Source organism: Pleuronectes platessa, chromosome 16 (genome assembly GCF_947347685.1).
Source record: "Pleuronectes platessa chromosome 16, fPlePla1.1, whole genome shotgun sequence".
Lineage (NCBI taxonomy): Eukaryota > Metazoa > Chordata > Actinopteri > Pleuronectiformes > Pleuronectidae > Pleuronectes > Pleuronectes platessa.
Window position 1 is genome coordinate 12673454 of NC_070641.1, and position 15529 is coordinate 12688982.

At 40.7% G+C, this 15529-nt stretch overlaps 1 protein-coding gene across 1 annotated transcript; it reads right to left on the minus strand.

Moving 5' to 3' along the window:
- Nucleotides 1–3723: 3723 nt before the first annotated feature.
- On the minus strand, nt 3724–6324 carry igfals (insulin-like growth factor binding protein, acid labile subunit). Its single transcript, XM_053444083.1, has 2 exons — nt 6203–6324; nt 3724–6067 (listed from the first exon to the last, which is right to left on the minus strand). The coding sequence occupies exon 2, from the start codon at nt 6060–6062 to the stop codon at nt 4329–4331; it is 1734 nt and encodes a 577-aa protein (XP_053300058.1). The 5' UTR covers nt 6063–6067; nt 6203–6324; the 3' UTR covers nt 3724–4328.
- Between the last annotated feature and the right edge of the window lie 9205 nt (nt 6325–15529).

Genomic DNA, 15529 nt, shown 5'->3' on the forward strand with positions numbered 1-15529 from the left:
TTACTGGGGTAATCTAGTTTTTGCAGTGAGGCGTAAGCATCCATCTGTCTAAGAGCAGGAGAGGCCATCAGATTGTTGTGGCTGCTGGGGCAGAGCTGTTCTCCCGCCTCGTCAAGACTCCTGTGGGCCTGAAATCGAGTCGGTGTGGGCAGCCACTTCAAGCCAAGCAGCGTAAATCCTACATCACTGAGATTGTCAGCTGAAAAACATATTTAAACCATGAGTTTAGGGAATTGTCGTAAAAATAATTAATTCATTTATTTCATCATTTTTCAAGCTGCGTCTGCTGCTGTGTTTATCCGATGGTGTTATTTGTTTGTTTGCTGCCGCCTCCTGCTCCAAAAACCCAGGACAGGACAATATCATTGAACTTCAGCCACCCTCCTGTCAGCGCACTGTGTAGGAGGCTCAGCCTTGGCCCAGATTCTTCCCACGCAGGGTCACTACTTGCTTCCTGTCGTATCGACGCCTTTGACGGGGAGGATTTGGCAGTGTACTCATAGATCCAACTAACGATATGTAGAGCAGTTCAGGACTACAGGACAACCAATAGATGTTGAGCGGATGTAAAAGAAACCATATGGAAATCTGAGAATGTTATACGGTCAAAAGGTCACTGATCGACTTCCAGCATTTGAACATTTTAATAAACAAACCTAATCGGACACTTGTGGTGATTCTGTGCTCTTCCTCCTCAAACTCTTCCTGAAAACCACATGCAGAGCTCCCTGTGCACTTTGAGAGGCAGTAGATGAGTGGAGGTTCTCGACTTCTGGAGTGGAGAGTTCTGAAAGTAGCTGGATTGTTTTTTTCTGAGGAGCAGAAAGTCTGAGGAACTTGTCAAATCCTTCAACGACGAGTAGGTATAAGGTCCCCGAAACAGCTAGGGCAAAGACAGGTGGGATGGCAGCTCCAATTCTCTCAGGCGCTGACAAAGGTTCTGGGCCCGATTTGGCTCCAGAACTCACACACCAGAGCAGTTGGGCCGAAGAGTGATTTTATGAAGTTGTGTGTTTAATATATTCTACCAATGCCGTCACACAGTAACCTGTGCTGTGGGTAAAGCTGCCTCAGACCACAAACTCAGTCTACGACAAGGAGGAAGAAGCCACTGCCTCCCAGAGCAAATAATACCGACAACAAAAATAAATTTAACATTATTTTATTGAGTGTCCTAACGTTTACTGCTTCTCAGTCAGTAAAACCAGTAAACTGCTCCTGAAAAGTAAACTTCTGAATGGCAACATGCCGAACTCCTATGTGGTCTCACTGCTGAGTTTCTACCTGCCAGTAAAATCCTGGGCCGTTACCAAATGCCCTATCTATATCCTGAAATACAAAGCTGAGGGTGAAAAAAAAGGAGTCAGCGGAACGTAAGATGCATCGAAGGCCTTTGAAATGGAACAGGTGGATGGGAGACGTGTAGGCTTGTTGGTCCTGCTCTGGAGCTCAGGTGAGTGAGGTCTCAGAGAGGAACCTTCGTACGTGGCTAGAGAAAAGTGATGCGTGGAATGTCCATCCTCTACAAAACACAAAGAAACAACACCATCGGTGCGGTGATGTGTAACAGTGACGAGCAAAAGCAAAAAACATGCTTAACCGGCCCTTCCTCTGTCCACAGCTGCTGAAAGCCTGCAACCTAGAGAAGGACCCATGTGCTCCAGCCTCCACTTATGACATGTTGAGAGCGGGTCGTCCACAACCAGAAGGTCGGCAGTTTGATCCCGGTCTCCCTGGGAATGTGCCCCTGACGGCTGTGCTGGCAGTGTGTATATATATGAGTGTATGTGTGTATGATAGAGTAATTTAGATGCCCTGTTTACATGTGTTTGTCTGTTTGTTTGTGGGCAAGATTTCACAAAAACAATCGAACTTTGCTCCTCTGGACTCAGACTGAACTGGGGGGAGATTGTTTGTCCCTCTGTTGTGAGTCATGACAACGTGCAGACTCTCAGGCCTGAGGTGGCTTCTCCCTCAATTCCTCTGCTTCATTTCCTCGCACTGACTCCGGTGGATCTGCTTATCTTTTGGGATATTCATTCCCATTTTGATTCATCTCAACGTTCCTGCGAGTCACATGCCTGTAAGCAAAGAAACAACAAAACAAAAATAAAATGAGAAATGAAACCAAATAGACTGAAGCGTGACAAATGTGTCTAATGCGGGATGTACTTGCATTTATCTCATCCGTGATCCGGCGTGGACCTTCAAGTTGGGTTTCTCTGCAGGTGGTGCTTCAGTGTTGTGTTTGGCCGCTGACTTGGACTCTGATCAAAGATTTGGGGATGTACTTGGTGGTTTTATTGAAGGATCAGGGCAACGCAAGTCAATATAGAGTTTGGGACATTCCTGGTGGCTCACCTGCAACTCTGCTGCAACAATGACTTCTTCCACACATTATTCTGTCTGCAGGAGACATATGATCACTATTATCAATCTATTACTATCAATTTAGTGCATCCATCCAGTGCATCCACCATTTTTATTGCTATATTACACATATTTTAATCAGTGTGTTTGGTCCAAGAACCCTGGGTGTCTCTGGTGGTGATTTCCAGTCCAGAGAGTGACCCGGTGTTGACCCTGAGCGGGAGCCCACCGAGGTGTGGGCCCCCCAGTGGTGAGCTGCTGGACACTGATGGGTTTGTACTGAGATGAGGATGAAGAGAATCAGCAGCTCTTTAGAGCAGCTTCTTTTTAATGTCATACATTAAATGACAGCAACATATAGACTTTTCCACTAGTATAAAATCGTTAAGAGCTCTGTTGACAATTTAAGACAACAATCAGCCAACAGCTGTGGAAAGTAGCAGCATGAGTACAAATATTTAAGTACAATTTAATACTTTTACTACTACTTATAGTACTAAAAATAATAGGAGTAAATGAAAAAACGAGTATTTCGTGTGACGTCACCGTTTAAGATCCCCTCATTACCATAGAAGCTCATTACAATTGGCAACAGGGAGCTTCCGGGTGCAGCGCTCTTTGGTGCAGCAGCGTCTTCGATGTTGCCTTCAAGTGCTGGCGGAAATATCGGAACTGACGAAAGCCCCGGGTAAAAAGTTTGAAACCTGCACAGTGGAAAAACAAAGATGCGACCACAGAAACTCTGCTGTGACTGTCTGTAAGATGGTGGAGACAAATGTCCCAGGTAGGAAGAGCTCAGCAGGCCGCACAGAGAGGTTGTCGTGTGAAGTGAATCATGTTCTGACTTAATAAACTCAACTTGAACTGTGTGGTAGTGGCTGAATAGCACAAAACAAAGTGTGCTAGCTCGTTAGCTGCTTACCGTCTGCAGGTGTGTGTGGACCGTCAGTCACGTGATGCCACACACGTTCCCATCCCACTTTCATTCATCTGTATTTGATATAAACATTTATTTATGTTTTATTATGGGGGGAAGCTCACTGTGTGTATATGAAACATGCTTAGAAAGTTAAGGCACAGGCTCTTACCAGTAATAGTAGGTTTTATAGTGATACTTTACCAAATAATACACACACCTGCAACATCCTTTGAAGTTTTAGTGTCTTAGCTCGTGGACACGTTTTCTCCAGCCCAGTCACATACATAATTTAAATACAGTGAGAGTTACAGCTCCATCACTTATAAACTTAATATTTTGTGACATGGCATTTTCAGGTTGTTGTTATCAGTCTTGTTAAATGTGTTGACAGGAAGTCACTGATGTTTCCATCACAAATGATTGTTTTCCAGACATTTTTCCTGTTGCAGTGCTTTTTATTCGCCCACATTGCACATGACCAACGCGACACAATGATTATAACACTTTCACATTGTTATGTAACTGGTGTTTTATGAGTTAAAGGGCATGAATGGAGAATCAAGTGTTTTATAGAGGAACAAACATGCAGTAGTACCTTCAACATGCTCAAATTTATGTAAATATATTTTATATCTCTGCATAACTTTTTGCATTTCTCACTCTTATTTCAGTGTAAATCAAATTGTCTCAAAGCTTTTGTTGTGGATTTGTTCCATTAAATGTTTAATATTCTGCAGAGAGGGGACATTTCACCAGCTGTCATCACATTATGTCACAATTAATCATTCCCTTTTATTACATCCACATAGAACTGACTGAAGCCCAAAAAATATTTGTTGTTCCAAATCTTCAAATCATACATTTATACAATTATACATAATTTATACAGGCTACAGATGTTGAATAATAACCTTTTCCACAGTTCCAGTATTGAAATCAAAAGCTGAGTGAATTTATATTGTTAAAAATATAACGGTTGGCAGTTTTGTAATATTCTGTGCTGTGTATAAACAAATTCTCTAAACATGCCCGTGTCTGCTTAGCAGCTTTGGTAGAATTCATTGTCAATATCGCGTAGGTCCTGACCAGCGAGACGTGGTGGGCTGGTGCATGTAATGTTGTTGTATATGGTGATGGTCGTGTCAGGCTCTTCACCCTCTGCATGGGTCTCCACCTGCCGAGGTATCACCAGCGGATTCCTCAGGCTGTAGTTTCTGAGCGGGAGGGTGCTGCAGTCACACTTCCAACGGTTTCCAGACAGCAAAAGCTTTTCCATGCACTCGGGGAACTCGGGGACCATGACTGCCAAGGCGTTGGCTCTCAGGTCCAGGTAGCGCAGCCTCGGAAGCAACTGTTTTGTGCCATTCTGCAGAAACTGTCGACAGTCGTTGTGGGACAGCAACAGGTACTCCATATTCTTGAGGCCAGAGAATGTGTTGGTTGTGAGGACCTCCAATTTGTTAAAACTCAAGTCCAGTCCCAGTAAGCCCACCAAATCTACAAAGCTGTGGCGTTCTACCTCAGAGATGTTGTTATGCTGCAGGAAAAGCCTCCTCAGACCAGAGAGTCCAGTGAAAGCTTGAGATGTGATCCTTGTTAGGCAGCCTTTGTCCAGATGAAGGCTGTGCAGCTTTGACAGGCCCTTGAAAACTTGGTCAGGCAGACTGAGAAAGCAGCTTCCAGACAGGTTGATGACAGCCACATGAGACAGGCCTGTGAAACTACCAACTTGGGCCTCCTGCACCTGGTTGTGTTCTAGCTCTAAGACCTCCAGATGACCAAGCCCTTCAAAGATCCTCTCCCCCAGGGCTCGGATCTTGTTGTAACTAAGACGTAGTTCCTCCAAGTACTGCAGGTCACGGAAAGTCCGGGGCCTAATTCCAGTTATGGAGTTGTTGGAGAGACGCAGCACATGGAGACTGTGCAGGCCCAAGAAAGTGTCGTCATGCAGAGTAGTCAGCCTGTTGTTTGTCAGATCCAACCATCTGAGCGACTTCATGCCTGCAAATGCTCTAGGAACCACGGTCACAATGTGATTTTGGGCCAGGTACAGCTTTTGCAGTTTGGTGAGTTTAACAAACACATTAGCTTTGATGACCTTGATGTAATTTCCAGTGAGATCCAACTCTTTAAGCTCGACAAGGTTCTGGAAGAGCTGTGGCTGCAAGTAAGCGAGTCTGTTCCCTGCCAGAAAAAGCTCTCGTAGACCTTGCAAGTCCTGGAAAGCTGTCTCAGGTAAGACGGCTATCGAGTTCCACCCAAGGTTGAGAAGCCACATGTGCGATAGTCCCGAAAACAGCCGTTCCTCAATACGAGTAAGCTGGTTGTTGTGCAGACTGAGTGAAGCAAGGTTAGGTGTATTCTGGAAGAGTGTACCTGGTAACGTGCGTAGAAGATTTCGCTCGAGGTGGATGTGTGCTAGCGACCTAAGCCCTTTGAAGGCCTGAGGGTCAAGTGTTACCAGTTGGCCACTCTGCAGATTCAGAAAGTTCAGGTTGGCAAGATCCTTAAAGGACATGGCAGGGAGAGAGGTGAACAGGTTGCCATCCAGCCAGAGAGAGTGGGTTGATGTTGGCATGTCAGACGGGATTTGGGTGAAGTTCCGAGCGCTGCAGTACATGTTGAGCTCCAAGCTGTAGTCATCGTGCAGGCAGGTGCAGCCCTTAGAACATGGGATAGGCTCTTCAGTCCCCATCTCTCCAGCTGTGTCTGGATCGGGCAACACCAGGGATATTCCCAGTATCCACAGCACCAACAGCACAATGGTTTGCATACCAGCTGTGGTTACAAAATAGAAATATTGAAATATGAATAATCAGGAAATGCACGAAAGAATACTGAGTGTTATTTGCGTAATTTCTGTATTTTAAAGGAAAAGCTTTCATGCTTTAAGGTTTATATGAAATGTCTTACCTTTAGTGTGGGAGGTCTTGATTTATGGTGGACAGGCTGTGAAATGCCGAAGGACTGAACCTTGTGCAATTGTTTGTATACGAATGGGAAGTCTGACAAGCCTTTGAGTCAGGTCCACTGAATTTGCACAATTAACCCTTTCATGTCCATTTTGCTTTATGTTGCCAATATTTTTTTTTCTAAGTTTCCTCATATTGACAGTGATTAGCTTTGCACTCACTAATATCAACTTTGATAATGTCAAATCTATGACCTGATATTTTTATTCACAAGTCTGTAAAATATAGAAAATACTTTTTATTGCCACATAGTGAGATATTTAAATTTTTACTTATGTAAAATCTCCTTTTATGTGTGCATGTAACCTGTTTATTTTGTATCTATCTCAATATATACAGTATTTTGAACCTAATGAGGTATTACATCTATGTGGCCTTTGGTGTTTACTTAAGCCAGGGTCCTGTCACTGAGTGCATTAGCTGTAGATTTTGACCGAGATACAACGGTAACGAGATACAATGAACTCGGTGCACCTTGACTGAACTTATGCCATAACCCTATAATACAGGGTTATTTATTGATATGGTTTCATTTAAGGCATTTCTGGAGATTCTACCTCATTAAATTTCGATTTCACCACCTCCATCCACTCTTGTCATAACCATATTATTTTTAAATATATTTAAAAATAGTGCATGCAGGTGTGTATGATAACGACCGCTTTATGTGAGATACTTACAAAATATATATATCAGTGTCCGTTCTGTTTTATTCACTTATTACAGTCCAGGATGTGGCCAGTTCCAGAGGTCGATTATTGTAATGACTAACTTTCTATTTACCCCTTTTCTTGGTATCTGGGTCCTTTTTCGACAATCATGAACTGGCCATGCTCTAAAGGACAACCAAAACCAGATAACGTTTTGTGCTTGCACATGAATTCAATTAATAAGCTGACCAACACTGGAATTATAACCGTATGAGGAAAATGAATCATACTGGACTTGTTCTCTGTTTGTTGGTCCGTCATTCAATTCAAACCCAGCTCTGAAGCAAATAGGTAAACTATCAGGGAGCAGAGTACACAACCTTAATTTAATTCTAGGAACTATTATCTCATAGTTAGGATAACAGTTCTTAATTATATCTTTTGATTTGTTCCACACAGATACATTTAAATGTGTATGTAAAATTCCTATTATTTAATTATAACATGTCAATTGATACTGATACTGAGGGAAGTTGAGATGAACTGAGCCGACTGAGGAGACCTTAATTCAAGTTTTTAGTTTTCTCGCCAGTAGAGGGCACTGCTGGCATGTCATGTCTAAAATAAACCGTTCAGTGCTGCAGAGAGTAGAAGCAGGGGGGAATTTATATTTGTGCACATTATGTAATGAGTCCAATCTTGCCAGGTGATACTTGGAGCCGTAGTTCACACATTGCTGGAGGTCTTGGGTTACTGCACACAGGTTGCACTTTATCATCAATAAAAGGAAGTTTTGCCTTATTTTTGCATTGAATCATTTTACAAACTCAGAAACAGTCCAGTTTTTGCTGTTGTTTCAGCCAAAACCAAAAAAAAGCCATACAGAATAGATGCCTTAGTGAGTTGTTTCATGATTGTTGCTCCCCTGACAAACACCTCTAATTGGCTCATTCCCCGACACTCAACCAGACACGAAAGGTTTGGAGGTTTGTCAGTTGCTGTGCAGTTGCTTCCTGAGTGGAGGAGAGGAGTCATAATAGTAAGTTGCAGAGCCGGCTGCTGTGGTTGAAAATGGTTGACTGGGCTGTGCCTCGCTTCTGGAGGGATAATTTTCTCAAATAATCCTGAATAAATTGAGTGCCTTCCTCAGCAGTGGAGAACGGGCCTGATAGGCATGATGTCAATCTAAATTGGACGGATGCATACTGATCAGTGTTGAAACCCACTGATGCCTTCTCCACTCCACCACTCTACAAATAAGTGCCAGAGGACTCTTGCCCCAGCAGCCCAGAACATTAAAAGAAGGTTCCATTAAAAACTTAATCTGTTATTAATGGGCCCCCAGAGTAATTAGGTTGCGGCTTTGTCCGACCTGTTTCAGTCACTTAGTGCATATCTTGTATTGATATTTTAATCGTTGGGTAATTGTTAAGTTTATTTGTTTAAATTGACGATGCACATTAATTAGCATTTAGTCTAACATTTAAATGTGCCACATTTGGCCATGCGGGCTAGTTTTTAATCTGCATTTTCCTGACTAGTGGATGATACAAAATATAAAAAAAGAAAACTCAAAACATCGAATAACATACAAACACATCTGATAACATATCAACATGTGTAAAAACACAGAAGTACATAAACAGCCACATAGCATATTTTATTAATAAATCAATGACATAGCTTTATGGCATATGACAACAAATTGACAAAGGCACAAAAAGGCATTGTCCCTGTCAAATAAAGTAAAGTTTGAAAAACAAACACACACACAAACTCTTATACTTATATCTTAGTGAGGACACTCCCTTTACCCTCAACTTGGCCAAATGTCCTCACTTTTCCACAATGGCCTCACTCAGTGGTGTATGCTCACACACACAGATAGTGACATTAAACAGAAAAAAAAGTATTCTTTAGGGTTTTAGGTGTAAGTTAAACATAGACTGGGTCAACCTCCAAACCCATCTTTTGCAGCTAAAACGTTATGGTCTCCAAGTGGAAATTTGTCTCACGGCCAAGTAACATAAAACAAAGGTCATGTGGAATTATGACTCATGACCCTTCTGTTTGTTGTGTGTTTTTGTTTAGGCTGCTATCCGGGAATTTGTGCACAATTTATGTCCAATTCACCTTTGAAACCATACCACTTCTACATCTATGTTGTGAGACAGAACAAAGCATAATAATAAATTAATATGTATTAATAATACAATACTGGAAAAAAAGATTCGATCTACCGAAGTACTTTATTTCTATAAAGCAGAGACAGACAAACACTGAATTACAATCCCAAGTGAAGCTCAGATAAGTACATAAGAGCTAAATGCAATAAACCAACCTTTGAAAGGAACTCTACAAAATCTTAAAGCAACAGATAACTCCTGTTGGTCTCATCTGTTGCACTCAACATAGTGGAAAGTGGTTGTATGGGAGGCAGACAAAGGGGAGAATTTGTTTTCCCTGGTCTATTGCTTCAACACATGTCACTGGAAAAACTGAGTGTAGAGGCTTAATTTACTAAATGGTTTTCTCTGTCCCTACAGAGGGAGAGAAGAACAATCCAGCTCCCCCAGCCAAGAAAGGTTAGTTTAACAGACTCAAAATGAAATTGCAAATAACAACGAAACTTAATACTGAACGACAACGGCCTCAGTCAACGCTGCCATCATCTGGCAGATAATTTTTTGGTCTCTTGTTCCCATTTCTTCTTTTTGCATTTTGAAACTCTACTTAGAACCTTCCTAAGATCCAACAGTGCAAAATGCAAATTCATGCAATTTTTTAACTGGTCTTAAGATTTTGATCAGGAGTGTATTTGGACTGAGAGCAAATCAAGAGAAACAAGTCAAGTCTGATAAAGACGGTTTCAAAACAGGGCTGTTCAGTGGCCTCTCACCCGTCGAGGTCTGATCCCCAGTGCCACCTCAACCCTTTGTACAGTCAAAGACCCTCGGCACCCCTGCAGCGGCTATTAATACCCCTCAGAGCTCACAGTCAGCTCGCCACTTTCCAGGAAGAGAGATAATATGTCGGGTTTGTCTTGACGTCTGGAAGGTGCCGGATTTCAGCCACTGTTTCTCAGTCGGTTAGGATCATTATGACGAGAGTAGATCATTGCAGCCAATTAAACCATAACATTTTTCCAGGTGAATGTGTGAGTCACATTACAGCATAACAATATATGGTGAATAAAAGAAAAAATACCTCTGAGACCATTACTGTGTTTAAACATGATCTTTAAACATAATGAGCGTCCTAAGGCTTATGAAATTATAATACTTTGTATGTAGCCCTACATTTGTTTACAATGGGATTTTGTCTCTTAAAATTTATTAAAATAATATACTACTAATAATATCAAATAAATAGAAAAAAATATGTACAGACTGTCAGATATTTTAATGGAATACATTTATTCAGTCTGTTTCCGAACATTAGAATGGAAGGAAAGTGCTGAGGAGCTTTTATCCTAGGGTGATGAATGAGGATGACCATTTTTCATATACATCTTTTATGTTCTTATCTAATACTGTAATTTCAGACATCTCTGTTCTGTGTATAGAACACGTATCTCTAGATCCATTCATCTTAGCTGGGGTTCAGTTACTGCAGGTCACTTTTACAGTTCCAGAAGGAAAACTGCAACCAGTGTTACCACAGACCAAGCAGACATCCCATTCTAAACAGGCATGTTTAGAACAGGCACTGAGAAAGCTTTAACTTAAAAAAAAATATATTGTCTAGGATTTCCAACACATATTCATATATTTGGGATTTTTTTGTGTGACTTTGTCTGGTTTTCTTTATTGTTTATGTAAACATTTTTGTATATCTATATTCTACAAGTTTGGAATTTGCAATGCAGCATCCTATAGAAACGTAACTGGTATCTGCATACTTTCATTTGACCAATCAGCAAAGATATGCTTATTTTTTACTACGCACCTACAATAGGCTGTTTTTTTTTCAATCCATACACTGCTAAAGGCCCGAATGGAGGCCTTTGGTCGCGTTCCTCTCCAACTGTTAAATTAGAGGAGGTTTTAAGTCAATAGTGACTAAACTTTCTTCATATAAGTGTCCTTTTTAATAAGTTTCTCAGTTTGTAATGTCGACTGTAGTAAACTACTGCAGTTGCCAGTTTGACGACCGTCAAAGAAAATTGTTTTCATATTTAAGTTCAGACTTCCCCAGTTGGAACTAATGTAATTCCCTTCATATTCACCAACAGTAACAATCAAACTTTTGTACTCTGCAGAACAACCTTGAAACAAACCCAGACAATGTCAGCTTCCAACGCCTGGAACAGGTGAGAGACACTTCACGCACTCAAAGACACACCAAAGTCCGACTGAATCTGCTGCCAGGCTTGGATTCAATTCACAGGAAGAGAGAAGAGCAGCTGAAGAAACCCAGAGGAAACTCAGAAAACCCACAGCCTCCTTTAGATCTCTCATTCATTTATTCATTCCTTTATATATGTCAAGTGGCCTTAGCAAGACACACATCAACTAATGGACACAATTAGTGGTTTATTTATTCTGTGCTATACTTGTACTTTCTGATTGTATGTCATTCTTTATTCATGTGACAAAACGCAGACTCACAGATGTAGTTTGACTGAATAACAAGTGCTGGTGTATGAAACCCACCGTCCTTTCAGATGCCTCGCTTTTCATCTGCATGTAATTTGAGGGGTTCGAATCTCATTTCCTCTGCAGCTGTGTCCAGGTGAAAATAAAAATGGGATTCAATTTTGGTGTTGTGATTTTAGACTTTTTCTTACAATCTCTAAACAGTGAGTTTTTAAACATCCCTATATCATAACAGTCTTTTACCCACGGCTTGAATAGTATGACATGTTGGGTGTTGCCTTTTAATCTGCAAAGGAATGGAACGCTCTGCTTCTATCTGATAATTTAGTTCCTCAAATTTGTGTCTACTGTCCAGTCTTGGCTAGGAAATGGCTCTCTGGGATTTTTGTATAGTTTTGAAAATCAATAACAGGTTGTCTTTCCAAATGACAGAGTGACCTCATGTTCTTGTCATTGTGACATATCAGGAGGTCAAAGGTCAAGGCCACAGTGTCCTCACAAAACATAGTTTTCCCCTCTTGAGCATAATATCTTTGCCCTTAGGGAATTTCTTCCAATTGGACCAGTTGTCACTCAAAGATTAGCAGATTAGTTTTCAGGTGTCAAAGGTTAAACGTCACAGTTACCGTGGTGTGTAAACAAAACATGGGGACTGAAGCGGCACAGTTTCTTCAGAGGAATAATTTCAGATTTTTACATTACATCCCATTACATATCATTATGCTTACGCTTTTATCCAAAGCGACTTCCACTAAGTGCATTCAACCATGAGGGCACAAACCCAGAACAGCAAGAATCATGTCAGTGAAAAAACAATAAGGGTGACAGGTAAATGCTGCACATATACAGTAACACATGATGTCTCGCGCAAACTATTGAGTGCAGGCTGCAGTTCATGTGGCATATAATCCTGACCCAGTTCCTCAAAATCCTTTAAACTGACCCAATTGAGTCAAGTTCATCACAGCAGGTGTAAAATGTGTGTCACTGCAAGGTGATGAAAATGGTTGTGTGTTATCAATCTGCAGCCGCGGGCTCCTGCTCCACATTTAGTGTAGTAGAGTGAACAAATGTGGACCGAAGTGTCGGTCAACAATAAAAAATAGTGCTCTGCCTGTGGGATGTGGGGGATATTTTATTAGTTCATTTTGTGAGATGACGATTGTGGCACACAGATGTGAATTTAACAAGGCTATGATGTGTTCAGTAGAATTACTCTCCAGCTCTATTAAGATATTTCGGTAGCTCAACAAAGTAACAAGTTTTCTATGGATCTGCATGACAAAATATCTACTTCAGCTCTCAAGCAAAGACAGTTTTAAGATTCCCTGTAAAAAAAATAGTGATTGGAGCATGTAAAAGCTGAAGGAGGATTTTCAAAGGATTTGTAATTAAAACCTCATAAATTCAACATCAACATAGTGTTCTTCTTTTTGTTCAATTTTCTGTTCTTTAGAGGAAGTTACTCTATGGAGCCAAATCTGATGGAACAGAACAGAGGAGATCCAGACCTAAACTTTGTAACAGAACAAAAAATGAAAGTGAAAAGAAAATCTGTGAAAAACATGTGGTTTGAAATGAAAGAAATATGCAAATCAAAAAAACAATTGCTCAAATAGCCAGGATATTTCTGAAAATTTCAATAAACTTTTTTTATGTAAAATAATTCCAGAATTGAATAAAAATAATACTACTATTAACAAAACAATTGGCTCGGATTTGTCTGCATATTGTCACTTGATTAGAATTTGATACAGACAGTAAATAATTAATTATTAAAGAGGATCTCTTCTCTGCTGTTTGAATTGTTGACACGTTCCTCTGGAGAGAGAGACTGCTTCATAATTAGTTTCCTAAAGTATGTACAAGACATATCTAAGTGTGCAACTAATAATTAGTCTAGAGTTATTAGTGTGTTTGAATTCAGAGTGATTGCCTGGTTTCATAAATGGAGACTCAGATCTACTGGCCAGCCGCCTGCATGATGTGGCTTTGTGTCCAAATCTGGTCAAAGCCGACAAAGAAAAGTTGAGAGATGAAATGAGAAGGAGAGAAATAAATGAGATAAAGATTTTTAGCCAGTCTCCGAGCACAAAGAGGCAGGAAAATTATGAGCGACGTCTTTGACTTGAATGACTGTCATCATCCAGTGAATAGAAAGAAGCTTCCGACAAGAGAATGGAGAGCAAATCAAATGATAGCATCATATGGTGGTTTTTAAGGGAATCTGTCGCTTTTAGCATAGTTTTTTTTTTTAGGATAATGATAGAATCGAAAATTTGCAGAATGCTTAACATAAATAATTAAAAATAAATCCTTATGAAACAGTAAACTGGGTATTATTATTCTGATGACGTCACTGATATTTCAAGAATATTTTGAGAACAGTAACATTTTCTCGTGACCCAAAATATTCCCATGCAAGTATCTGAAAATATTTATTAAACCAAAACCTGGTTTAACCCATCATCAGCTGACCAGTCAAATTTCCCACTCGCTGAAGCTTAAACTGTTTGTGTGCAGTTTCTGGCAGAAGCTGCCTCTGAGGGTCTCACTAATGGAGACGTGTGGAACAGCGTTAGCAATGAGATGCTCATTCAGTTCAACTGAAATGTTAATCTCGCCTGACGGTGGGATTTAAGGCCACACTGGACAGATTTGAGAAATCAAATAGTCACTGTGGACTCCTGAGCCACCTGGCTAACTTGCTAGTAATGATTTGAGGCAATGTGAGCGTGGCCTCGACGCCTGTAACAGACAAAACCTGAAAGCTTTGCTATAAGGATTAATTCAAAAGTCTCCGAAAACCTGCAGAGTTAGTTTTTCCTTAAAGCGAAACTCTGCCTTAAAGACAACTCACATTGTTTGATGACTGTGGAATGTTTTGTCAAATTTTAGAGATATTAACATGTCTCTCCTAAAATCTCACAAGACTTCAAGTGTTTGTCAGTAACACAATCACTGATATAGAAACTGTGAATAGATCTGTGATAACAAGCAGAATGTCCCACTGTTGCTGTAATGTGATCTCTCAACATGGATGAATAATCAAGGGACCATTGTGAGTTGGTACCCATGCAGGGCAGATGGGCGAACAGATGAATGGTTATCTGTATTAATTTGTAAAAAAACAGGGACAGAGCAATGCAACAAGATGTTCGAGATACCAGAAAGGTGCATAATGTGCATGAGAGGGATAGAAATTCAAACTTGACTATTATGTTTGGACCTTGACACTGAATCTTGCCTTAATAAAACCATGCACACATACAAAATAAACTCAAGCCTCTGTAAAGGATTCCTCTCTTCTAAACAACTGTGCTTTTCTCATAGACTGTATATATCCTTCAAACTCACCTCAAACCAGAGAATGTCCGGCTGACCTTGGATATTTGTCTCTATATCTGCGGACCCAATTTTCTCGCACAGTTTTGCGTCTATCACATGTTTGAAATTTCAATAACATGCCCCCTTGCTCACTGTGAATTTACAAGAAATGATCCTACTGTTGTGAACGCAGCTGACTCAGACAATCTGCACGGGGGCTGCCAAGAAAAGTTCGAGGAAATTTGAGGAGCAACTGACCTGGACATTTGCCTTCTCTGGAAAATTTCAAGAAAACCACTGCATGTCTGAAAGCAGCTGAAGTGATCTCTGCCGCCTCAATGTGATCTCGTCACAAACAGAGCAGGAAATTGAGAAGAATATTTAATATAAAGCTGAAGTTTGAACGGATCCCACAACCAGAGATTGGTGCTGGAATTGTAACAATTCATTTTTATATGTCAAACTGGATGCATCGGCTCAAGCTGTTGCAAAATTTGTAAGTGTGGGTTTTGCAGCAGTGGTAATCAGCGGGTCACAGACTTTAACCCAGGAAAAAACATCCCTGTATCCCAAATCAACACAATGACCTTTCTTCCAGCCTGCGGCAGGAAGGGCTTCCCAGTGTATTTGTCTGCTGTGGAGTCATCTCTCTGAGGAGCTCCACTTTCCTAATCTCAGAGTGCCTCTTTCAGA

Coding starts and splice junctions, on each gene's coding strand:
- igfals (XM_053444083.1), bottom strand. CDS start 6,062: ATGCAAACCATTGTGCTGTTGGTGCTGTGGATACTGGGAATATCCCTG.